General features: G+C 38.6%; 1 protein-coding gene across 6 annotated transcripts in view; it reads left to right on the plus strand.

Moving 5' to 3' along the window:
- CACNA1D (calcium voltage-gated channel subunit alpha1 D) overlaps positions 1–27386 on the plus strand; it is a 169894-nt gene that overhangs the window by 82584 nt on the left and 59924 nt on the right. For all 6 annotated transcript variants that reach the window (XM_071550761.1, XM_071550765.1, XM_071550760.1 and 3 more), the window contains exons 9-20: positions 7060–7229; positions 15090–15177; positions 15883–15909; positions 17661–17821; positions 18397–18622; positions 18766–18973; positions 20563–20683; positions 21710–21824; positions 22493–22562; positions 23126–23195; positions 23985–24129; positions 25827–25956. In XM_071550761.1, coding sequence (XP_071406862.1) covers positions 7060–7229; positions 15090–15177; positions 15883–15909; positions 17661–17821; positions 18397–18622; positions 18766–18973; positions 20563–20683; positions 21710–21824; positions 22493–22562; positions 23126–23195; positions 23985–24129; positions 25827–25956 — 1531 coding nt within the window. The remainder of the gene's footprint in view (positions 1–7059; positions 7230–15089; positions 15178–15882; positions 15910–17660; positions 17822–18396; positions 18623–18765; positions 18974–20562; positions 20684–21709; positions 21825–22492; positions 22563–23125; positions 23196–23984; positions 24130–25826; positions 25957–27386) is intronic.

Here is a 27386-nt window from a genome sequence, read left to right on the forward strand (position 1 = left end):
TCAGATTTTTCTGTTTTTAAAAATAAATTATAGGGAAAGCAATGCCAGATTTAGTATTTTGTTGCATATGTTAATTCTCCTACTGAAGTCATGAAAATCTAGAGAGACCCTCATGACTCAGCTCTATATTTAATTTAATGCATTTAAAATACTATATAAGGCTTGCAATATTATGACACATATTTGTTGGAATATGGAGTTGTTCTTTAGCTACTGTTCCAATAAAGGGAAAGAGGTGTCCCCTTGTCCTTGGGTTTCTTTCTGCAGACTAGAAATGGCCCTGATTTCTGGTTATTGTGTGATCCACAGAGCCATGATGCTCTTCAGAGCCCTTGCTCACTTGCCTTCAGCTTCCAGTGAGCAGGAATGGCAGTGTCCAGTAGGATGTGAACTCTCCTTAAATTCGTCAAGTCATTAATTGCTAAATTTATTTTTCTGCCATAGTGTCACCCAACTGCAGGGTCACTTGAGGGCTCAGGATGCTTGATGAATTGTATGGCCCCCTGTTTGCCCTCAATACAGGAGAGCACCTTCTAAACCTCCCAGTTTGTTTTCTGTCTGAAGAAAATTACACTTGTGAACCAAGACATAATATATAAAAATATTACTAAGGACTGGTGCTGAAAGCAGAAGGAGAAAGGAGAAGGGAGTCTTCATAAAGGATATTGATCATATCAAATTGATGTTTGGTGTTTTTTAAGGGAAGAAAATGTCCTGGCATACTTGATTGAAAGTGATAAACAAGGGCTAATGTGGAATACTGTGACTCTGATTTATTTTTGATTGCTACATAAATAATACTTGTATATAATAATAAATATTTTCCACATATTTTTCTGTTTAGACTTATTAGTCTAAATTTTATGGGCAAAATTGACGTGCTGTTAAAATCCAGTTGTACTTTAGTATTCTTTAGGAGAAGGGTAATATTTTTCATTCTGAGCCAATCACTGAATATGTAACACATGCAATTTTTGTTATTTTTTTTTATTCACGAGTTATTCACTTTTACATTTTATGCTCTTCAAACCAAAGCATGAAACTTGGTTTACGATAAATCTACAAATTAAGTTAAATTTTACTAAACCAATCAAACATCAAGAAAGCGAAAATGATGCCAACTTACTTGAAAAGCATGGCTTTGCATACAGATTTTGAGAGTGGAATCTGAATGCCTAATACCTTTTCTGTATGAAAGTGTTACTTCCTGTGATACCAGGTTGTGCTGTGTACATTTAAATTTGTCTGCTGTTTTGATCTGTTTGTGGGTTTAAAATATTCAGTCATTCTCTTTGCACTCCTTTGTTGCTCTGTGACCATCTGCCCCTTTGTGTTTCTGTAATGCCCCTTGTGCACTGCATGTTTGATGTATTTAGATACTGTACAAATGGGTGAGAATGATGATTTGGCAGATCTTTTGTGTCACGTCTAGCTGGTTCTGAAGGTGAGTATTTCCTGGTGATCCATGTCAGCCTTGCCTGCTGAAGGTGACATTCTTAAAAATAGTTAATAATTTTTAATAGCAGAAGTGTAAATGAATAGAAACAACATGTGTGTGGAATCTGCATGTGGTAAATATTGTCATTTCTGCATGGAAGCTGACTGTGGAGATTTTATCCTAAATATTCCCTCGAATAACAAGGATGGAGAGAATTCATAGGCTTGAGTTAATCTTTTGCAAAATACTTGAATTTTTAGTCTCTCTCAGACACCAGAAGTATTCATGTGAGTCTAAAAGTGAATTCTCAGTTTGCGGGGCTCTTAACAGAAAATCCATTCTTGAAAAAGACTACAGGTCAGGTTTTAGAGTTGTCTCCAGTTCAGGTTCTAGTTCCATCTTAGAAATTAGAGCCAGCTTTAAAAATTACCCCAGAAGTGGTTCCAGCTCCAGCAGTGACCTGTAAAAATTGTCCTAGAGGCAGCTCTAGAGAGGCTCTTCAGAAACAGGCTCTGGATTCAGCCTAGTGAAGGTCTCTATAAAATGCTCTGGAAAGGGCCAGGGGAAAGGGCTGTAGAACACACTCAAAATCTATTTCCAATAAACAAGTGGGCAATTAATCCTAGATCCGACTCTGGAAAATACCTCAGGAAATGGACCTGCTCACATGCTAGGAAAGGATATTAAAATTGACATAAGATGTACTTTTTCAAAGTGCTCTAGATCCAAATGCAGGTGTGGCTCTAGGAAAGGCCTGGTGATGCCTTTTGGTGCAGCTTCAGCAGAGGGTTCTGCAGAATTCTGTGGTGCTGCCCGAGAGCAGAATGACAAACAGCTCACACTGAACGTGTTAGAAAAACACTCTGGATCCTGCTCCAGAAATGCATCTGCAAATGCATTTGAAAGTGTGTGATTCAAAATGTGTGCCTGTTGATAATTTCTTTCATCATAGTGAATTTCTTAGGAATTTTACCTGGGCACCTGGAACAGTCAGCTGATCTTCCACATTTCTTTCAATATTTGGAACTGCAGAGCAAAATGTTTGCAGCTCTGGAAAGCTGCTATAGATGTATTCAGATATCTTTGCATTTCCATTGTCCTGGGCTGGTCTGCATTTTGCCCATTCACCTTAAAGGTGTTTGTGGCTCTAAACAGTTGTTTTAGCTCTTAAACAGTGAGCTGAAATTAAAAGTTAAGTTAGAAATAATAAGGTTATTAGGAAGTTAACAACTAAAGATAAACCTTAAAAAATTAAGAGCATTGAGAGATACTTATCCATCCTGAAAGTACCTTTAAAAACGTGTTAAAAGTCAAAATAAACATGCCAGTAATTCACCATGCATTAAATTGTTTTGCTATGAACAGAGGAAATAATAGATTATAAAACTTCATAACTTATTCATCAAGAGGCATGGCTTTTAATGATGCATGGTAATCTATTCCTGAAGATAGTCCTTATCATTAGGGGATGGTTTCTGCTGACGGCATTTTCTGCTCAAGGCATTAGTATTTCTTTGGGTAGCCATGGGAACAAATAAGACCTTTCAAACACACTCTAATAAATCTTTAAGTTGAATCTATTACCTTGCAAAAGGCCACCAAAGCATAAGCTTTGACATGTCCTTATAACATCCTACATGTAGGCTTGCAGGTTACTGAGAAAATGTTAATTTTTTCAATTTCTTCCTCCCAGTAATATTTGCAATGTATGTACATAATGATTCTAAGAGCTAAGGGTATGTGCTCATCCACACTAATCTCACAGCAATACCTGTCAATTAATGTCATATAAAATATGTTGGCACAGATAAGCTTGTACACCTAAGAACTGTTGTCTGCAGTATAGATGGAAAAATAGTAGAAAAAGACATTTGAATAATGATGCAGCAAATAGAAAATGGCAGTGAACTGTCATCCATGGCCTTTCAGCCAGAGGCAAATGAACTGGTTTTGACAATGTTCCTTTTCACAGCAGCAGGAAGGCCTAGTGAAACAAAATAAAGTAAAAATTATTGCTGAAAATTTAACTCCTTCCTATTGATAACGAGAATATTCCTCCAAAACAAGGAAAAGTGGCTCAGATTTAGATCTCAGCCAGTTATGAGCCGAAGCAGGCTTTTCTGGTTGTTGTGTGGCTGCTAAAAGTAAAAATCAAACACAAATAGATACAAAACAAGGAAATTTTATGCTTGATGGATCAGTTGAATATACCAACAGTAATTAATCAGCAAAGACTTCCACCTAAATACAGGAGTAACTAACAGAGTGCTTTAGATAGAAACCACTAAAGTCAGTGGGAGTAGTTCTGTACTCTTGAGTAAGAACTTGGAGGGAACTGATTTTCTTTCAGCCCTGTCTGAACTTACCCCAAAGGCTTCTTAGGGATTAGCCCTGTGAGATGCTGCTCAGCTTCTGGCAGGTAAGAAACCACACCAGTTTCAGCAACTGTGTTGCTAGGGCACAACCCAGTGGTGGGGTGACGGTGGGATATGGTCCTGTGCTCGGTACTGCACCTTCTTTTCCTAAGAAATCCAGTGTGTCCTGAGCCAAACGTGTCTTAACTTAGGATAGGAGGAGCACATCTCAATGTGCAGGTCTAAGGACAGCCTGAAACACTCAGGTTTTTTTGCTCTATCAAATGGTTCCCCAAGTTGCTGTTCCCACACATGATCCTGTGGCATTCATGTTCACTCTGGCACATGCTGGAGCCATTGAATATACAATTTCTCAGCTGCTAATGAACTACATAGAAATAACTAGGGGTAGATAATACCAGTTTGCATTTCCCTGTTAGGAACCCAGTGCTCCTTGCTCAGGGAAAATTCCTGCTAGGCTTTTTTTGTGCTGCATAAATAATTCTAGTGTTCAGCCTACAAGTTTTTTTCCCCCCTAGAAGAAGGGGTAATGATGTACACAAATCTCCTGTAGTTAAAGATATGATGTTACTTAACCTTTTTTGTGTCTCTCCACATCTGTTGCACTTTACACCCAGCTGTGAGCTGTTACCCATTCTTAGCTGTACACTTAAAGCAGTTTTAGTTCTCTGAGTTGATTCTGCTAATTATTTGGTTGGTATGGTTACCACTGTGTGGAACCTCTCCTGTGAATCTGGTCCCCAACACTGTACTCCTGTGAGTACATTTTTGTTATTATGTGACTGTTCTCTGTGAATGCATGAGAGTCTGAGGTGTCTGGGTGACAGCTCTACATATAACATATAACATTAGCACAACACTGCGCATCCCAGACCCTGCATGCAGCAAGTTCCACTCTGCAGGAGATTAATTATCTCTCTCACTGCATTTGCAGTAACACAAAAGGGCAGTGATATGGCTAACGAAGAACCTGTGTCCTGGTTTATGCTTAGACATCAGAAACAACTGTTTATTTTGCATCAGCAATGCCTAGTTTTTCAGAGGAGATACAGCTACACCCCTGGTGCTGCATAGGCCCCCTATGAAACGTATCTGGTCTTTAGCATGGGAAAACTGTAGGATTCTCTGTAGTTACTATGTCTGTGAATTGCAGAGAGAAGGGAGAGTATACCAAATACTCATATTTAAACAAATTGTTTTTTTGGGGGGTTTTTGGTTAATGTGATCCTGCCTGAAATTTCAGGTGTGAAGCAGAGAGCTGTAATTGAGTCCCAGCAGGTACTCCTGCTGCCACTTTCACCCTGTTGCATCGAGCCATTCCCGACTGATGCATCTCAGCAGGAGTTATTTCACTCTGTTGAAGGAAGAATAATCTGGCATGATTGCCCCAGACTACTGAAGCATGAACTCAAGCCCTGCATTTTATATGCTTCTGCCTCATTGATGATGATGGTGTTGTGCTTAAACAGAGAAATGAGATCATCTTTCTGCAAGGACACAAAGAATTTTTGGGCAACAGAAATAAACCCTGCATTTTATGTAGTAGGTTAGGTATCATTAAAAGTAAATGAGATTATGTAAATGAATCCCCATAAAATGCTTTATTTGCAAATGATGTCTCTGCTGCAAATGAAGCACCCCCTGCCCAAAACACACTTTGAAATGTCAGATCTTGGCCATTTTACAAATCCAGAATGAAATGCGTATTTTCAAGTTAGCTCTTAGCACAGGCATTTGCGAAACCAAATATTTACAGAGCTTAAGTCCACTTAGAGCAATTAATGTGCAATTTCCTGAGCCTGTCAGCTTCAGAGCTCCTGCTTGGAGTGCTGGGTTGGTGACAGGGAGGCCACTTGAGGCCATCGGTCCAATGGCGGCACTTCTGTGCTGCCTGCAGAGCCCAAAGCCTTTCCTTGCTGCCCTGGGCCCGGGCTGTGCACTCCACTGCCGTGAGATGCTGCAAAGCAGCTGGCTTACTCCTCCCTCCAGGAGAGCAGCCAGTGTCTACACATCTTTATCTAAATATTCAAATACCTTTTTATCTAAATGTTTTTGTCAGAAGTTTAAGAAAGCCAACATCTCTCCCTCTTGTCACCCCATCATCTTTTTCAAATACCTTGTTTCTTGGGGAAGAAAATATGCATTTGTTCTGCTAACACGAAAGTCATTACTTTCCAATTCCATTAAATTCTACTTTCTTATTTGTGACATTTCACTAAAAGGAGCATGTATGTATGTGCCTGAGGGATTCCTCATCATTGTGGCTGTGCTAGAAAAAAATGCCATAGAGCCAGATTCCTCCCTATCCTGAAAAAAATTCAGTGTTCTCAGGTGCTATACTTCCTTACAGTCAGGTTTTAAAAATAAAATTTTTAAATATCGTGGAGCTAAGCACCCTTGCATCTCCCCCTACTGATAAATTGCAGCAGCATTTAACAAGGCAGTGTCTGACTTCGATGCTGTATTCAAGGGAGAGGTCAGAGTCAGCTGTGTCTATAAAGAACTGTGTTTAATTCTCTGCATGGAGCCATTTTAATGTAAAGTCAGAGTTGAGAGGTGGCTCAGCCATGGGTAATGTGCTATTCAAAGTATCAGCCGTGCCATCTGATTCATTTAAAAGTTATTTCTTTCAGTTCTATGTAATAACAGGAACTTTCATTTTACTTTATCCTCACACATGACATATCCTTTGAATTAATGAGGAACACCCAAAGGGCTTAAGAGAAAAAGACACAAATACTTAGTGAAAACTAGCAAGGCTTGTTACCTGTGATTTCATACTATGCCATGATAGATCATTTTTCAAAGATGCTGCCTATGGAAAGAGAGTCTGTTGCCTCAATCAGGTGTAAAGGACAGTCTCTAATGCTCTGAACCCAGCATTCCATAAACCAAACAGTTCCTTACTGGCTTGTGAAATTGTTTTTTAAGCAATTATCCTTCAGAGAGATCTTTAGAGCTCTCTCTTTCACAAGCACTTTTGTGTTGAGATGGCCTTTTGCAGGACCTCGTCCTTGGGTGGGAGGTGAAGGGGAGCAAAAAGTCAGGAAAGCTCTGAAAGTTGTGATGTAACGTGGTAGGGATTTGCCATGACTTCTTTGCACCTCTCCCTTGTTTTCAAAGCCGCTCTCAAATTTGCAGTGTATTTTCTATGTCACTGTGTTGCTCTGCAATGTCAGGACACAGATCAAAATGCCTGAGAGTTCGTCAATTAGTGTTTTTTCCTGCTTTATCTGAATTCGATAGAGAATTTTCCAAAGAAAGAGAAAAAGCCAAGGCCCGAGGGGACTTCCAGAAGCTACGTGAAAAACAGCAGCTTGAAGAAGATCTGAAGGGATATTTAGACTGGATTACACAGGCAGAAGACATTGACCCTGAGAACGATGAAGAGGCTGATGAGGAAGGCAAGCGGAACAGTACGTATTCTTTCCTCTGCTCCTTCTCTGGGGACAGTTTGACTGACACATGGTGGGGGAATGTGGCCTGTCTGATGTGGCTTCTCATTTCAGTTTGCACAAGTGTTGGTTAGCAGGGCGATTGTCTGTTCATAGAGTGATGCTGAGTCATGGAACTTAATTTGGAATCTTACAAGGGAATTCTGGCATGGGATGTCCACATATAAATCATTGTCTGCATTCAGTTACTGCTGAGATTTATAAACTTGCCCCTGTGTTCTGTAAAAAGTTATTGCATACAAGCTATGTGCCACTAAGAACCATTGTAAACCCTTAGTCAAGAGGAGTATGTGTTTGCCTGTAGGTGCATGCATGGAAATAATAATAATAATATCGAGAGTTTAAAAATATGGTCAAACCTACAGTCAAGAAATAACCTTGTGCTAATAGTGAGGATTTTTTTTTAAGTAGGAGAGTGATATTCTGTATCTTTCTTTTTGATATTCAAGTAAACTATATAAAATCTTAAGTCTTAATTTTGTGAAATGATGTCTTGTGGGATTTTCACCCATTACTAAGAAATATCACTGCTTACCCTGTATTTATTTGACTGTAGTATGTAACAGGACAGGTAATTTATGCTGTAGTGACCTTCTTGTGCTTCTGATCTGAGTCCTAAGGTAAAGGAACAAGTTAGTTTCATGTTACTGCAACAACTGTAGAAGTTATACTTGGTTTCTGTATAACAGAAAATTCTGGTGCCAGCAGTATTTTAATGTCATAATTTAGCAGATGTTATTTTAGCCTCTTTGCCAGGTTTGCATAGTAGTAGTTAAAACTTTCATGAGAAGTTCTAGAACTGTACGTGAATGAGAACACAGATCCAGAATGTGGTTTATGATTTAATACTAAACCGAAGATTAAAGTCCAAATTTCCATACATATACCAAAGCTAAACAGCACCTTGTTATTAATCTCATATTCTGGAAAGTTGTGGTATTTTTTTGTTTAGATACCATTGAGTATTTATAAGGAAAAGCACCTACAAGTTTTTTGTCAAAGACAACTCAGAATAGTATTTTCTGTGTTGAAATAATACATGATTACCCTTGTTTTTCTCCTAATGCTGCTGATTTTTTATGAACTGTTCTTTTAAACCATAGTACTTTTCAGATGTAGTAAATAACAAAAATATGTGGTTTGATATTGAGCTATCTATTTTTAAACTCATTTTTGTGTTGCATTAGTTTTTCAAAATATTTGTTTTTGAATTTCAGAATGTTATTAGTTCTTTAGTTCACAATAAAAACAAAGTATGGACCTGTGATACTGATGGGAAGGAGAGAATGCTTTTATGAGCGGCTGGAAGGCAACTTGTGGGTTGATGTTGATGCCAGCATCACCTGGAAAGGAATAATTTCTATGAAAATCTGTTGCACAAACAGAGTTTTAATCTAGAACAGAGTTAAAAATCCGGGGTTCACTATACTTACTTATAGCTACTAATGTTGTTTGGAAGGGGTACGTAAACTGTGGGTTTGGGTATAAAGCCCTAAGACTGAGAAGTAACAGATGGCACGTCCTATGGAGTAAATACACTTTGTACAAGGCTGCTGTGCAGAGTTGTAGGTGACCCAGAATTGCAGGTGATTCCAAATTCCCACAGAGCAGGGGCAAGGGTGCTGTCAGCTGTGCTGCCAGGGGACTTGGTTTATAGATGAAATCCTGGGAACTTTTTGCATCCTGTTCCAATTGGATGTTTGCTAATAGGTTGCAAAAAATACATTTGCTCCAGCATTCCTTGAACCGAGCTCCTAGTCATGTAGAGAAAAAATGCTTGTTTGCATAGTTGCTGAGTTTGAAAGAGCTTTTAAATCTAAACTCTTAATTTAGGCATAATTTTAGAGTCAGTTAAAGGTTGTAGAAGGCTTGCAGAATGAAAATAGAAGGAAAGTGATTAAGAAAAATACCAAGAATTTAATTTCAGGCATGCATATGTGTTTTAAGTGGAAATTTCCAGTGAGTAGGCAATCTCCTAGTATTCCTCAGTTTGTGCACGTGTGCTCAAACATGTGACTTGGAATTTCATTTTTAATGTGAGCTACAATGAGCTGTAAAGGAGAATGGGTCTCTGAGTTGATCCTCCTCCTTGCATTCAAGACCTACGAAATAAATTTAGTTCAAATATACTGTTTTTCTTGAGCCATCTTTGAAGCAATAGGTAGAGCTGGGTCCCAAGGCAGTCAGAATTCACAGGCTTCTAGGCAACTATATTCCTGCTTTGAATATCTAAACCTCTGGGTGATCAAGATTACTGCTGATTTATGGTGATAAAGATTACCACAGTGCCCTTCAACGATGTGGAAGAGCTCTGGATTTAGGATACAGAAGATCTCTGTGGCAGGAAAAGGCAGAGATTTCAAAGGCTGTTGAGTCAGTGATTAATGGTTTCTCACAAAATCCTTTAAAATCATAGTTGAGGTTCCTGCAACCCCCCAACATTTAAAACTTGTAACCGGGGAAGTCATTAAGTCATTTATTAACCCTTTTTATTTATGCATCTCTGTTGCTGATATTGGACAGGTATTCAATGCTGTTGAATAATGAAATACCCTTTAACTACTAGAATTGAAAATATGCCTTTAGTAAAAGTTGGAAGTCTTTATTATGAGCTGTTTACCCCAAAGTCACCTAAAAAGCTTCTGTTGCCTTCAAAGCATTGAGTATTCAGCTCAAAATGCGAAAATCCGTGAGAGGAGAGGGATTTAGCTCTGATGAGTTGTCCTGCCAGTGATTTCAGTTTGTTTTGCCTAACCTTGCCTGTGTTGTGTGTACGGACACGTTTTTATTTTTTGCGTTGCGACTGCTGCCACCTCCCGTGTCACTGCTGGGATTACATGTGCTTACCCAGGGGTTACACTGGCCGACTTAATGGAAGACAAGAAGAAAAGCAGACTTAGCTGCTTTGGCCGTTCTTCCAATAAACATGGTAAAACGCGTTCTGATTTGCAGTTGAACTTTCCTTTGTGCCAGTACTGCATTGGATGTGTTCGCTTTTGGGAGCACATCTTGTTTGCGTTTCCCGTGACCGGGGCTGTCCCCCTGAGCATGTGACTGACCCCCGTGCATGTGAACCCTCCTGCTGGGTGAAGTGCATGTCTGCAATGAGGCGCTGCTCAGCCTCCCTAAAGCCTCCCTAATCCCCTCAGATTTCCTCTTGTAATAGATAAGTTACCTATAACACTCTGAGGTGTCTTGCTCTGTGACTTCCTTGTTGAAGCATAGGTTTTGTTTTTCAGAAGTCAGATAAACGAGATAAAAATGCATTTTTAATTTAGGTGTGAAGAAATTCATAAAGGTATTTGACAAGCTTTGTAATGGATCATAGTGGAATCTTAGAACAGTATGATGACAGTATTTACTATTTCTTTTTGATACTTAGAATGTAGAATCTAGCAAAACATAACAAGCTTTTACTGTGTCTCTTGTTATTGATGGTTTTGTTTCTGTAATTTCTTGTGTATTCAGTTTTCCTTACCCACACTGGAGATGGACAGGGGCTTTAGCATATGATAGTTATTTTCAAATCTTTACTCTCTTAATACTGGCAAATGTATGGTTTTGCAAAAATCTCAGTTGCAGTAGTTAGGAGATCTAGTTTTAATCCTGTCTGCAGCAAAGTTATTTGAGCAACTGGCTTCCTTTCTGTCTTAAGAATCAGTATTGGCCCAGACTGAGGCTGAAAAATCGATCCAGTTACTTTAGAGAGTGTAGGATGTTAAGTCAGAATTTATTAGGACCCAATGGACTCATTTTGTGCGAAGACTGAGTCTGCTTGAACTTATTTGTGCAATTGTTATATTATTGCCTAATAGCTTGCATAGCTTTACAGGCTGAAATAATTTTGCCATAAAAATTGTGGAAAGATGGTTGCAGCTTTACTTTGGACACGTATTTCAACAGAGTCTTTAAATGAGTGGGTTCAGGTTCTGATGGCTCTCATAAGGCAGTCTGGAACTGGCTGAACACTTGCTGTCACCTGCTGGTGGCCACTGCTATCTCACTGCTCGTGCCTGCCCTTGCTGGCCAGAGGCATCCCAAGCCCTTGTGCACTGCCTTGGTTCCTTCTGTCTTGCAGGGCAGGTATGACTTTGTGAGTGAGCTTTTTTCAAAGTGCAAATCAGTCACCTAAGTTTGTTTCTTTCTGTGTCTGTGAGACTATTATGCTGACCTGAGTAACTCATCCTTAGACTGTCACTGGATTAGAAATACCACCCTAAATATTGCTGTTGTTTTACCTCTGTTGCCATTAAAAGCACCACATCTGTACAGCGTGCAACATTCCCAAGGTTTGTAGTGTCAGCCTTCAGGCTACAAGGGTTGGTTCAGTGATGCTACTGTAATGAAGACTAATTATTTTACTCTCCTCCCACTGCTGTGCAACCATTCAACCTTACATGGCTTTTCCATGGGCTGCCTATAGAGAGTGAGAGGGAATTTGAAACAGATTAAAATATTAATTATATATGTTCTAGAGGAAAATATTTCTAACAATAATACTTGACAGCTCAATTCAGTAGTTCAAGTGATTCTGGATTCTACAGTGACACTAAATGGTCATACTGCAGGATTATGGAATTTATTTCTTTTAACCCTGCTGGCTAAGGTCACATCACTGCTGATGGACACTGGCTTGCTCTTTGCTATGCATTGGTTATGTTACATCCTGGAGTGCAGATTGAAATCCCTGCTCCAAAGTATGAAAACACTTTTGAGTAAATAGTGAACATAACAGATTGTTTTTCTCATGTTATATTCTTATCCACAGAAATAAAATGTAGTAGTTGATGTATTTGACCTGTTTTCTGTATACTCAGGAAAGTATTAAGCTGCATGCTGTATGGGTTGCTTTTATTGCCTAATGCAAGCACTCCTTTGTTTTAAGTAAGTTAGCTAAATTGAAGAGATTATTAGATCTAGAAATCTACATAATCTTTCCAGAAGAATGCCAGTAAAATAAGGGCAAAAGGTGAATAAAGAATAGAGTAAATTTGGTACCTTCCTTTGGAATACTGGGGTGGCAGTTTAAAGGTCTCAAAGCTGCCCATGCTGAGATCACAGCCTTCCAAAAGTTCCCTGATTTGCCTGATGAACACCACCTGCCCTTAAGAAGCTGAGCCATGGAACAGAGTCGTTTGGAGACTTGGCAGGTTGCTTGCATTAGCAGAGTGGATGTGGATGTGCAGTGCTGCTGCTCTTTTCTTCTGGCTCAAAATCTCATGGCATTGCTGGGGCTGGGCTTCCACAGGGTGCCTTGCTCAGTACTGCTGTTGAGTGTTAATTTTGACATATAAATTACAGTATAATGACAGACGAGTTTCTAATGTGAACTGAACTGCCTGTGGTTCTTTTGCTCCTGTTCTGTTTCTAACACAGCACCTGCAAGTCACTAAAGAGCTACAGCAGCAGCCGTGTCATGTCTGAAACAGTAACATTCTGACTGTTTAATAATTAGCCGAACTGACATTCACTTCAATAGGGACAAAGATTTTTCTTTGTACTTTCTTTTCCTTCATGCAGTCCTGTTCTAAAAGGAATGGTATTTCTTATGGTGTGCTGACATATCAAGTCTGGGTAGACTTAAATTAAAACTATATTACTTCACATTTGCATGCCAAATAATTAAAAATATTAAATGTAGTTTTTGTGACACTGAGTGACACTTCAGGAGGAACTGGATTCGAGGTAATGTGTTTAGGTGAGGGAAGGGTTGACAAATTTGAAATACAACTGAGAGACACGTTGCACATATGTAATAATTGTGAAAGTGTTTTCCTGGCAGCTTTTAATAACTGCCTGAAACCAAGATTTCTGCACTCATGTTTTGCAGTTGCTCATCACAAGTGCTGAAATATTCATCGTTAGGTGACTGTAATGTGGTTTAACAGCAAGCAAGTCACTCAACACAAGGCAACCAGTTCAGTTCTTTACTACAAAGGGAATCCCCTTGTATTTATTGCAGAAGACCTTGGCATTTTAAAATAAAAAATCTTAGTTCTGAAGACCTGAGACTATGTTTGAAATATTTTTGTGATTTTTTTTCTTTAACTCTTTGAAATTTTAAGAGTTGAATTTGGAGATCAAAGATTTTTTTCTTTGCTTTTGAAGTCTGACTGTAAGCTGTGAAGTTCACATAGAACTAGCAATATCCATTTTTTAAAAACTGAAGAATGATATGAGAATCGAGGCACTTGCAGGTGCTGACCAGGGACTTTTCATACATAAAGCAATTACAATAATATTTTAAAAGAATCATGAAAACAAAAGAACCTTGGGAAAGAAGGTTTTGCTGTGCTTACTGCCTGAAGAGTCTTGTTTATTCAAATACCTGCATGAATATTTTGGATCTTTCTTTGTTATGGCACTTTGTTTAAGATTTCATATAACAGTGACTTACATTTGAGGACAGATTCTCAGCTGTTGCAAATAGTAGCTGAGCATCTGGCCTGCACAGACCTGTCAGTGTCTCACCTGGGATGGAATTGATGGGCATGGAAACCAAAGCAGCACTTACCGCTCCTGCGTGTCTTTGTCCGTGTTGAGGCAATAGAGAGTCTGTGCAGAGAGACTGACTGACAGTTCTCATTTTGTGCCTCATCTGTAGAGAAATCAGAAAATTCAGGGCCCAATTTTTGAGTCTTGCTTATATTCTGGAGTGTGTAATAAAGCCTGCTCTGAACCTCCTTTAGAGTGAGGCTTTGCTACCAGGAGCAGGCATTGCAGCTCTCCTGCCTTTGTTACTGTCCATGCACAAAGACTGGCTTAAACCCTTCCCAACAAAACAAACAAAATAAACCAAAGAACCAAACCATCAAAACAGTGGAAGGTACACCCCAAAATACCTTTAGAATCATCTGGTTTCCTTCTGTTCTTGCTGTTCTACAGGAATTTCAGTGCATCTTCTGCCTTTCTTATTTTTTCCTACTTTTTATGGTATTTTTACTGTACGGACCAGCAGCATTAATTTTACCCTTTTCTTTCATGTTCTGCTTGCAGTGCAGGCAAGTTCCCACCTAGGAAGCACTGAGAACTTTGGCTGTTCATCATTTCCTAACACCTTTTGACACAAGGTGTCCTCCCTCTGTATTTCAGTTGATTTGAAGATATATAATGATGACCTGTCTTCAAATGAGTTTTGTCTATAATATAATTGCTAACTACTCAGTATTGGTCCAGTATATGTACAGTAATTCACTGTGTAACAAGTGAATTCATCCCCTTTTTATTAGTAGTAGTTCTCTTCATCATTTGTAGTCCTCATTCTGCCCAGTGCTCCTTCCTGCTGCTCACACAGTGTTTGCAGACTTTCTAGCTTACTTTCTAGCTTCTTGCCTTGATAATTTATCTCAGTAAGAGCAGAGTGGTCAGTATGACCAGAGTGTGACAGTTCCTGCTTTCAGAAGTTGGATCATATTTCTTGGAATTGGCAGGTGTGTTAACAACACTTGAATGGATAAGCACCTCCGAAGTGTTAACAGAACACTTCTCAAAATGACAGGTCACAAAATCTAGCTCAGGTTTATTTCTTTACAAGGGATAAACTCTTTGTTACAAACCTCCTCTACTTTGTATTCTGTAGTGCTTTGTCAACAGTTATGTTGAATCACTGAAAAGAAACAAAAAAAGCTACCATGCTCTGGGATTCTCTGTGCTTTCTTTTGCTGTAAGAGGAGCGATAAAGTGTCTGACTTCATCTGCCACTCCTCACATCTCCCAAGCTCATTAGAGGAATCCCAAGTGCAGGTGTTGCTGACACAGGGCAGGAGATGATGTGTGGGAAGCCCTGGTGGTGCTGGGTCTGAGCAGTCCTTGTCCCCACAGCCAGCATGCCCACGAGCGAGACGGAGTCTGTGAACACGGAGAACGTGAGCGGAGAGGGGGAGAGCCCGCCCTGCTGCGGGAGCTTGTGGTGAGTACGGGCACGGCCCTCAGGTACCCACCCCAGCACCTCAACATTGAAAACAATCATTCTTTCCCATCACTTATTTAGCACAAACTCCTTTGGAATAGTCAAGCTTTGTATGACCTCTCGGAGTTTCAGTAGTTTCATATTAGAGCAATTATTACAGTATGAAAACAGCCCTAAAATTCTCAAGGTAAGAACATGCAAAACAATTCAACTCAACTTGCAGTGGAGTCATGTTTTCCTGAAAGCTTTTATAAAATATAATTATTGTCCAGAGGTATAAGAAAAGAATGGAAGTTTGTGATGACATCTAAGAAGGAACATTTTCTTGTAAATTGTGCATGACCTGGAGAATATATATATATATATATATTTAAATAACTGATTGTATGGGAATTATTTCTGTATCCCATGGTGCTCACTATTTGCTCAGATTTTCATGACTTCCAAGCAGTTCTTACATATTTATTTAAGGCCTATTTACTTTGTTTTAATGGAGATTTCCTTCCTTTCACTTTGAAAATTTGTAAAGCTTTAGGAATGGTATTTCAGAAAAGAAATCACAGACAATAGAGTTTCAGTATTGGTGATTCATTTTGTCAAAAGTTATTTTGTGTATATGTAATTCCAATGCAGAATTCTAAAGAAAATGAATTTGTGTTACTACTTTTTCCACATTCTTAAAGACGTATTTTCCTTTTCTCCTAGTCAAACCATCTCAAAATCCAAATTCAGGTGAGTATTTTCCTCTCATAATCAGTTTTTCCTTGTGACTATTCACACATCATGATGATCTCAATAAATTACCCTTTTTTTACTGTACTTTAAATTTGCATGAAAATTCTTCCCAGGTTACCAGCAAATACAACATTAAAGTATCTAGGAGTACTTTTGGAAATCAAACTTCCTGATTTGCTTTGCTGATATTTGTGTATCTCTTTTCACTTACTGGGAGCATTTGAGAATGTGAGCTTCTATTTTTCAAGTATGATTGCAGAGGGGAAATGTTTGTTATAAGTGAAATTAAAAATTACTTGGCCTGAGACTGTAGAAGCTGGATGTGCCAGCACAAACCCAGTAGTTTTGTTATTTTGATTTTACTATCCCATCTCAGATGATATATATTTAGTAATTAGAAAGGATAATTTCAAACACAGTAGAGATACCCCTTTCTGTTTAAAATACTTAGGCCACTCCATGAAGGAACAACAACAACAAAAAACTCTATGACTTAAAGTAACTGATCAGGTGGTTGACTGAGTGAATAATGAGGGGCAAAGGCACTCCTGCAACTGCAGACAACACACAGGGGGAATATTTTTTGCATAAAATTTTCAGTGAAAAAAGGGACAATCAAGATGTGGCAGCATCTGGCACCAGCAATTTTGACAACAACTGGAGTAATTCCAATTTTTTAACCTTGGTGAAACTGATTTTGGTGTTGGATGCAGAGCAAGAAATTCCTGGGTAGCAGCAGCGTGTTCTCCGCTTCAGAAAGCTCAGAGCTGCACATTTTGAGGCTGCTTTTGACTCCTATGAGTAGAAATATCCCAACAATATTGTTCTTGTCTCATTGACTTCAGCCATGGGATGAAGCTAGCCCTTCTAGCAGGGGATTGGAGAGATAAGAATGTTCTTGAATACCATGTTGATTTAGGTCACATATTTTTCCTTTTTATGGTTAGAATACTGCAAAGGCTTGGAACATTTTTGTACTGATATCTGAAACCAGTATTAATTTTCATTACTGCAAGTACAAATTTAAGGTGCGTAAGGAAAACTCAATTAATGTTTGAAGGCATTTCACAGAAGTGAAACAGAGAAATCTAGTTTTATGAGTCCAAAGATACAACCTCACTTGTGAATCCAGTTCATATCTAGGTATTCTACTCGTCCTTTATTGTCAGTTTTATTTATTTCACAAACATTTGCTCACTGACACAATTTCAGGGCACATCAATAGAAATCTCTAGGATTTGCTTAATAAGATTTCTGATGTTATGGGGTAGATTTCTAAAGGGTGACCTCAACATTTCTACCTTGTTTAATCCAGCCAGAATTCTGTCTGTGGTTTAACTCAAAGCCTACATTTTCAGACTAAATTTAATTTGAATTCTGAGTTGATTAATTCACTTTTATTTATTGCTACTAAGTGTATGGGACCTTGGAAAGATCTCTTTTGCTACTCAATGAAATGTTAAATGCACCTTAATCTAATTATGTCACAGGCAATTAGACTCTCCAAATTTGTGGTTTGCATTTAGAAATCTATAAGGAAATCTAAAAAAGGAATAACACATTAGCAGTCCCTAATCTGCATCTGATAATAATTTACACCACTATTGAAATATTGAACAGATATTTATGAAAACACACCTGTTCACACAGATGTATTTGCATGGCTTTCTACACAGAGGAAGCTCTCCTTAAGTTCATATTTGTCTTCTATGTAACAATAATAAGTCTGTTTCTATTTGAACTTTCAGTCGACGCTGGCGTCGCTGGAACCGATTCAATAGAAGAAAATGCAGAGCTGCAGTAAAATCTGTCACGTTTTATTGGCTTGTTATTGTCTTGGTCTTTCTGAATACATTAACAATCTCCTCAGAGCATTACAATCAACCTGACTGGCTGACCCAGATCCAAGGTACAACCAAAAACTGCTGTCTTGCTTTTGACTATAGGTACTTGCATTCAACAGTGGCTACTTTTGTACTTGGCTGTTCTATTGTTGTTTGCTGTCCTGAAGGATATTCAGCCCAGCCAAAGGGAGATACAAGAAATGACTGAATGTCTTTGCCTTCCACAGCTGTAACACAGCTGAGTGGCAACCAGCACAGACCTGACAGTCCTACATTGTAAATACCTGTGCTTTTATCCTGAAACCATGCCTGAAAGATGGGGAAGGAAATGGTACCTGGCACAGCAGCACATGCTGCGGGCTGGCTTTCAGTTCCAGTGTGGACTGAAGCTCTGACCTGAGGAGCTGTGAACTGCACAACAGATTGGAAAGATGAATAGTTTATAGGTGGCAGGAAACTTTACATCCTTGTGCAACTTTTGCCACTTAGACATCAATTACAGTCCAACATGAAAAAACACTACTTCCTTTTTAAGCAAAAAGCTGCAAACTAGTGTAGAAAGCATAATTGTAATTTGTTACATACAAATGGAATCTATGAGGCAATTCAGAATCTCTTTTTTCTTAATATTTTGTTCCAGATATCGCAAATAAAGTTCTTCTGGCTTTATTCACCTGTGAAATGTTAGTAAAGATGTACAGCTTGGGCCTACAGGCTTATTTTGTTTCTCTCTTTAACCGCTTTGATTGCTTCGTTGTTTGTGGTGGCATTGTTGAAACCATTTTGGTGGAGTTGGAAATCATGTCACCCCTTGGAATTTCAGTGTTTCGCTGTGTTCGTCTCCTGCGTATTTTTAAAGTAACAAGGTAAGATTATCTAATACTGCTAATTCTAAGGATAGCTGAAGAGTGATCAGCAATTATTTTGTAATACTTCATCATGCACTGCTCTTTTACTGTTTTGTTGGAGATTTTTTGGTGTGTGTTAACACACGCATTTTAATTTATAGGCACTGGGCATCCCTGAGCAACTTGGTAGCATCCTTGTTAAACTCAATGAAGTCCATTGCTTCACTGTTGCTTCTGCTTTTCCTCTTCATCATAATCTTCTCGTTGCTTGGAATGCAGCTGTTTGGAGGCAAATTTAATTTTGATGAAACTCAAACAAAACGGAGCACCTTCGATAATTTTCCACAAGCTCTTTTAACTGTATTCCAGGTAACTTTCTTTCATCCTGTAGGAAACATTTTACCTTTGATCAACAAAACTGTTTAAGTGATCATGTTGCCTGAAAGTAAAATCATGAATACTATTTATTCAGTTTACTTTAAGTAGCATTCTGCTCATGAAATTCAGTACTCTGGTAACTCTGCACCATTTGTACCATTTGTTTCATGTCTTATTTGATCTATCTATGCAACATACCTGCCATGTTACTTCACAAAATTAGATCTCCTTTGTCCATCAAATACATGACTAGAAAAAGAGCTGGAATGTTATTTTTATTTTGATCAAATTCTTTTCTTTAACTTCATCGGCTATATAAAAGTTCAGCTATTCCCAAGCAGGAAAAAATAATAAACCTTGTAAGAGTGCCTTTTTACATATAAGTCATATCATGTATTATAATATAAAAATAAGCATTAAATTTCTTTAGAGACACTGTCAGATTTTATTAAAATTTTAGGGCAACTTGTCTGTTACTTATGAAAAGGCAGGCCATACTCAGTGTGCTTTTCACTAACTTGTCATGCTTTTAAAATTATTTTTCCCCAATTTGGATACTGGAATTAGGCTAATTGGTTTCATTTTTCTAGCCATTTTCACACTCAGCTCTGCACTTTACCACAGTATTTGATTCCAGACGTTGTAGGTGAAAGTTAAAAGCTGACCCTGCAAGATTCACCTTTTTGGCAACTTCCTCTCTCTTTAGTAGAAGTTGCATCTGGTGGTTCCCCAGAGCAAGCAAAAAAAATCTTTCCATTTAATTTTAACAAAAGGAAATATTAATGAGAAATTTCCTTAAGGGGAAAAGTGTCCACATTTGACCTGACATTACCCCTATAAAAAGTTAAGACTCTACTTCCCACCTCACCAGAGCTAGATTTAACTCAGATTTTAGGCTGCCTCGTTTTCCAGGGAATGATGTTTCCTTAAGCTTCAGAACACACTCAGGAGCGACCAGCCTTTGGGTGTTCAACAACCATGAAAATCAGCTGGATAAGTTTAGCTCTCCAAAAATGAATTTCAGAAATTGGCATGCATTTAGTTTTCTTAACCATTTAATTGCTTGGAAGGAGGGTCAGTATTACATATTTTCTCAGGATGAAACTGATAATTTTTAAGAACTTACTTAGAAACGTATAAAGTGCCCCTGTAGCCTGCATTGCAATACTCAGAATTTTTGTTGTAGTATAGATTTGTGGCCACTTTTTTTTTTTAACATCTTAAAACATATCCAGCTTGTTTCTTAAGTGATGAACTTTTGCTGCCATTGCTGCATATGTGGCATTACTGAAAACCAGGACTCTTACTTTCATGCACCAAAATGAGTGAAGTTTCAATAAAATTTAATTTTTATTATTTTTGCCTTTGAAGTTTAGTGATACCAAGGCATAGCATAGAATAAAAGCTACTAGAGTTAAACCCAAGCTTTCTGGAGATGTTTATTTAAATCAGAATTTTAAAACAGACTATAGTATTGCTTTATGCATACAGAAGGTTTGCCGTGTTGTGGTCAGGGGAAATGTGTTTATTGCATTTTTTGATGTTGAGTTACTAATAGTCTACTAATATCCGCTCCTCAGATCCTGACAGGTGAAGACTGGAATGCTGTTATGTACGATGGCATAATGGCATATGGTGGTCCTTCCTCCTCGGGCATGATAGTCTGTATATACTTCATTATCCTCTTCATCTGTGGTAACTGTATCCTTTACACTCACCGAGACATGTCCAAAGGGGGATGTGCCAGGGAGATGTGCAGGATATCTCTAGGAGGGAGGAAATGGCCATGGGCACACAGGCACCTTCTGGATGTGCTGAGTCCTTTAAAAAGACTTTTCTCTACGTGCCCATTCTTAAATGAGGAAAGTCAGGGGTGTCCAGGCCATCTCCAGCCACCACAATGACAGAAAGCAGAGAAGATTTTCTTTCTTCCTTCAGTGGGAACACAACTTTATTCTGCCTGTTCTTTGACATCTCTCCCTCTGAAAATGCACAGAAGTGGTGTGGGCTCCGGGGCAGTAATGCCCCATCCATCCTCTGGCACCTGATAGAGCCCTGTTTGTTGTGACACACAGTGACAAGGGAGCCAGTGGTGCCTGGATAGTGCAGGGATAAGAGGGGAGAAATCTGGGCTGGGACAAAGTGGAGGGATTAAGTCTGCTGAAACACCCTCCTTCCCTGCCTTCAGTGTGCTGGAAATACTTCCTTGGCCCCATGTAGAAACAAACAGATGTTCTTAAAAGGTCAGGAGGTGATAAAATGGCAAAACCATTCTATTTTGTGTACTGTGTGGTATTTGTATCAGCATTTGTACTTAACTGATGTGGACTGAAGTACAGAATTTGATACAGATTTTTGTAGACATGGAAGACTGCATTATAAAAATGAATAGTTCAAAATGCCTGAACAATCTTCACTTAGAAGAGACAATTTCAGATTTGATACTTGCTCAGGCTAGCACCAAGTTGAATTTCATTTATTTTAAAAAATATGTCAAGTATTCTGCTATTTCATAATCTGTGACCCAAACAGATCTCTGCTCACTTTACAGCCAGTATTATGTACTCCATTAAATGAGTGTTATTTGCACTACACTCCAGCATCACAAAGCTCCACGCTGTGGGTTGGGAACATGTGTTTTATATCTCTCACATTGTCAGTGTTTATGCTGATAATAAACCAAACAAGTATAGTAAGGCATAGTGTCCTTAAAATGATTTGAAATAGATATCTTGCTAAATGTCTTCTTGGCCATTGCTGTGGATAACTTGGCAGATGCTGAAAGTCTAAATACAGCTCAGAAAGAAGAAGCTGAAGAAAAGGAAAGGAAAAAGAATGCAAGGTAAAATGTCATGGGCATGTTGAACAAGCAGGAGAGGGAAGGAGGATGGAACTGAATCCTTCCATAAGAATTTTCTTTGTATAAATGTCTTTACCATCTTTAAAATTTATTTGACTCAGGAAAAAAATGAGTTTGTCTAGACACTGAAGTAATACCCAAATACTGGGATTTAAGATAAAATTTAGGCAGTAGTTGGCATGAATTAAGGACAAAATGATAAGCCAGCTGATAGTTAAAATTGCAACAGTAGAATTTATTGTGCAATTAGCACAAGAACATATCTGTTGTTGCCAGTGCACAACTCCCTGTGGAATCAGTTCTCTAAGCCTTATATAGACAAGAAGAAAACCTTTCTCTGAAACCAGTGCAAGCCTGTTGAAGTCAATGAAAGTTGTTTGTATGAGTCCAAGGGCACAGTTTATCCCTCCAGAAAGGAGTAATGATCATGTATTGAATTTTTTAGGGATTAACTTTTGGAATTATTTTCAAGATTGTAATCTTTTAAATGGTTCATCCAAATTATTGCTCTGACACTCGAAGCTGTGCAAAGTATTTTAAATATTTTAGTTTCAGTTTTTAATTAAGTTTTCATAGAATTGGTATAGTTCAATTAAAATTGTCAGTCTTTCCATGGCATGCTTTGTAACTGTTATTGTATTGTTTTGTAGAAAAGAGAGTCTGGAAAATAAAAAAAGTGAGAAGTCAGAAGCTGACCAAAAGAAGGCCAAGGATAGTAAGGTGTTTATTTTAAAAATTGTGTCTTTTCTCAGAAGCAGTTTTATTAATTTTGTTAGGGGATACTTTTCAAGACTACTGTGCATTTCATAATCCCTATATTTTTTCCAGGCAAAAGAACCTTAGTTCCGATGCTTTGCATCCTCACAATCCAAAAAATCATCTTGATTTCACTTTATTCTGAGAAGGCAAGCTCTTATAGAACAAAATAGTTAGTTAGAAGAACATGATGTCATTTTAGGCTTCTTGTTGGTATTTTGCTTGATAAATCCAATGAGATTAGTGAATGATAAACTCTTAGAAGAATGTTCAAACATTTTCAGTAACTTTTATCAAAGTCTGTCGGTTGTATCCTCTACACAGCCAGAAAAATGTGGATGCTATAGAAAGAATAGTCTTTGAAAAATATGTAATAAACTGTCAGCTGTCTTCTGTTCTCAGGGTTACCCTGTTTCAGAAAACTCAGACTCAATATAGGGATCACTTCAGAGGCTTTCTATTGAACTTTATGCTCCAAGCTATATTCAAATATAATTTCTTCCTGTGTATCCTTTTTATTGCTGTAGGTGACAATTGCTGAATATGGAGAGGGAGAGGAGGAAGATAAAGATCCCTATCCACCCTGTGATGTACCAGGTATGTGAGTACCAGCTAAAAGACAAACACATTTCAGTTTATTTGCTAAAATATCCTAAATTTGGTCTTGCTGAGCATCGAATCAATCCTTTGAAGTTGCTGAAGCTGCGCTCTGTTATCAGTGGATAAATGGGCCTGTGAGCTGCTAAGTATTATCTTTTCCTGCAGCTTCCTCCACAGTTCCAACAGCATATGAGAGTTAGTACTGTGAGCCCCAGGACTGTTGTGGTAACACTGTCTGGATGTGAGAGCAAATTCTAAACTTCTCAAAAACATTTGGCAAAAAAGAACATTCGAGGGCTCCTGACATTTGGTCAATTTTCTTCCAGGCCAGTGAACATACTTATCTAAAAATCAGCTCTGCCTGATGGTCTGGATGCCTGATACAGAAATCTGCCCTGAATTTGGAGCGCACAGTGCCCAGAGCTCAGCTCAGCTCTGACACAGCTCAGGCATGGACTGGCATTCAGGGGCTGGGCTGAACTGGGGCTCCAGAGCCAAATGCAGGGAGTGTGTGGAGCCCCCTGAGGAGGGGTTGAGGGCCACCAAAGCCTGTCAGTGTCCTCAGGGCACGTGTGCACACCTCCAGGGATGCACCACAACATGGATATAAGTTCGTGACAACTCTATGGGTGTTCATCTTCTGATTCATGGATTTTTGTAGCCATGCTATGAATATATATATATTCTATAGTCGTGTATATTTTAATGTAAGCTATGCTTTTGTATTGCTATGAATGAAACCTCAATGTTTTTCAGTTTAATATAAAAGAAGTATTTACTTTAAAGTAGGTGAAGATGAAGAAGATGAGGAGGATGAACCAGAGGTCCCAGCAGGCCCACGTCCCCGTAGGATATCAGAACTGAACATGAAAGAGAAGATCACACCGATCCCTGAAGGGAGTGCCTTCTTCATTTTCAGCAGCACCAATCCGTAAATATGATTTTCACAAATACTGATTTAGTCCATCAAGGTTAGCAACAGGCCTCCTTCCAGGGAGGTTAGGGATAGAAATCTACTATCTGCAGCAGAAGAGAGGTTGGCTTCTCTCCTAAAATTTTTGGAATTACTTCATAAATGAAAACAATTTGAGAAACACATTAATTTTCTTCCACTGTTGAATCTAATAGCTTTTTGTACATATAATCTGAAGTCTGCACATGTCTGGAAAGTACCCTTTAAGGTATAATATCTATTTACTCTGCTAGTGACTGGATATAAAAGCTATGATATAAGATCTGAGCACCTTCTGCATGAAATAGAATTTCTAGTAACTCTCATAACCTTTGTAGCAGTATAGGGAAGAAGAGGGGAAAATAGGAAAAGGGAAAATAAGGAGAAAGGCTCTATATATTCTCTTAAGGTAACAGCATTTCCCAGATTCAAACAAATACCAAAGATAAAAACAAATTATTTCAAAAATCAAGAACAATAATAGTTGCATTTTGGGGGGAATTGGAGTCTTTCACCTATCAGTCTGGCTCCAGAGCGTTTGAGATTCTACACTGCTGGAGTCAGTAAAAGTCATTATTGACTGTTACATGGAAATGAACAAGGGAACTAAATTCAGTTCCTACAGACTGAAGATAGGTGGGACATTTACTGGTGGCAATTTTATGAGCAATCTTAGCAATGAGTTTGAGTTACTTGGCCTGTCTCTTCAGTGGCAGAGATTATCAGAAGTTTAGAAGATCGTGTGATGGTCAAGATAGAATGTTCTGGGTTTGTATCCATTGCATGTGTTGTCTAAAGCTTTTCAGAATTTGCAAACAACTGGAAAGAGAGCTGTTTAAACTAGTAATTTTAAGAACACATGCTGAATGCAAAAATACTACATTTGTTGAACATGTCAAATTGCTATCAGCTTCAACATTACATGTTCTCAGGCCAAAATGGCCAAATTAAGATACATTATACTCCAATCAGCTACTTAATAGCAGGAGAACAAATTTTCCCTGAGAACCTTCTGATCCTTCAGCAGAACTTCAATGCTAGTCAGTTATGAACCCAATACTGCCTTTTTGACAGTTTAATCCCAGGTTCTCAACAGTCTTTGTGATAACCCTGGGCTCAGTGACTCTAAGCATATGAGCAGCCATGTCATGTGGCTGAAACCTCCCAGCTCAGGAGTCTTCAACTCCCACTTGTCCTGTAACTCTGTGAGTAAACCTTCACTGGGATTCTGGTTTGAGCTGTCTTCAAGCAGCACAGTGAGATCAGCAGCGTAAGCTGCATCTCAAAAGATGAATATTTTTGACGGCTTTGGTAGGAATCAAATCCAACAGGGCATCTGGAATGACCTCTCATCTAGTGCTGGTCTTTTTGACATTGGCCTCTGTAGGGTGTGCAGTGGTACAAACACTGGAACTTGTAGGAACATTCCTAACCCATTGAAAACCAACCCCTCTCAGATTCCTTTGGCAGGTGCATCTTCACTACAGGTGAATTGATTTTTGGATTTATTTACTTTCTTAGAAATCCAGCCCATACCTTGAACATTTTCACTGGTTTTAGCTGCTGACTGTTGCTCTGTTCTGTCACTGTTGGCAGAGCAACAGAAAGCGTGTTGTATATTAAACACCTGCTGAATTCTACATGCACACACATGATATATTTTATCTTTTCTTCAGAATTCGAGTGGGATGCCATAGACTTATCAATCACCACATCTTTACCAATCTCATCCTTGTCTTCATCATGCTTAGCAGTGTTTCCCTGGCAGCAGAAGATCCAATTCGCAGCCACTCTTTTCGAAATAATGTAAGTTCTTCCTTTTTATGTCTGAAGATAAAAATACCCCCACAAAATAATAATCCTTTGGGACTAGTGCCCAGTTTTTAATTTTCATGTTTAAAAACATTCCTTTTCCAAGCCATACATTTGTATTCTTTTTTCTTTAAAAAGCATAAATCTGTAAAGTCAATTAACTTCACTGATGAAACATCATCAGTATTAGAAGTGTTTATTATTTACATAATGTATTTCCTTTGGCTATCATTTACCAGGATAAAATATGTTCAAGATGAGTGTAATATCTATAATTTTCATAATTTTCATGCTTTGCAGCTGGAGTACTTGACGTGCATTTCCTGAATCACTGTTAGTGCCTCTGTGACACTGATTTAAAAATGCCAGTTAAATTTATCACTGTTTATCACATATTGGGAATACACTCTGACCTGTCCTCTCTTCTTCACCGACTCTATTATATGGTCTTGGGGCACTTGGAGCAGTGAGTGCCTGAATTTTTAACAATATTGCCTCTTTTTTCAAAGAAGCTGATGTGGCCACACTAAGGGGTTTGAGCACCCCCACGCTGGACTCAGAGGTCCTTGGGTTCCTGACTGGCCATATCAGAAACTAAACAAGTCATACTTTTTTCAAAACTTATGTTTTGAATCAGCATGTCCAGGTCTCTTGCTTTGCTTCAGAGACAAATGTCACTTCAGCCTATACACTCACCTGTAAATTTGGAAGTATTTGTGTCCTTTTTTTAGATATACATGTGGAAGCAAAATATTTGTAAAAACACTAATTCCAGAAATGTCTCCATTACTCAGTAAAATTGTAGTTTATGTGGTGAGTAAACTAGTGAGTCCTCACAAAACAAATTCCTGAATCCTCCACTTGAATTTCTTAATCTGCTGGAAGACTTGTTTGTTACTCAAAAGCACAATTATTAGACAGAGAAGGCAAAATAAATCCTCTCTCATGACCACAAGACTTTGCTGCCCTTGTAGCAGTGAAGCAAACCTGTCACGTTCCTGTGAGTTGTGTTTGTTTAGGTTAGGTAGGAAATAGCTGAGAAGATGCACTTGGCAATAGTCTGTGGGGACTCTGGGGTTACCCTGGCAGAACTTCCAGGCCTCTCTGATCTTAGGTACAAATTCACTTCCAGAGGTTGCTATGGAGTTAGAGGAACTCTGCCACCCCTTACAGGAAAGGTGTAGAGGTTGTGTCTCTCTGGTTCTTGCTAGTGTAGTTGCAGCCTCTGAAAAGTCCTCTTTTTGGCATTCTCCGAACACTTTTTCAGTAACTTTAGTAAAAAACAAAAAGCTAAAACTTTCTTCATAGATAAAAAGAGGCCAGAACACAAAGACACTCTTCAGGCACTATTCAGCAGAGCTGTGTGATTCCCATGTCTATAGAGCTGGGCCAGTGTAACTGTAGGAATAAATCACAGTAATGGG

This window comes from Pithys albifrons, chromosome 3, assembly GCF_047495875.1.
Source record: "Pithys albifrons albifrons isolate INPA30051 chromosome 3, PitAlb_v1, whole genome shotgun sequence".
Classification (NCBI taxonomy): Eukaryota; Metazoa; Chordata; class Aves; order Passeriformes; family Thamnophilidae; genus Pithys; species Pithys albifrons.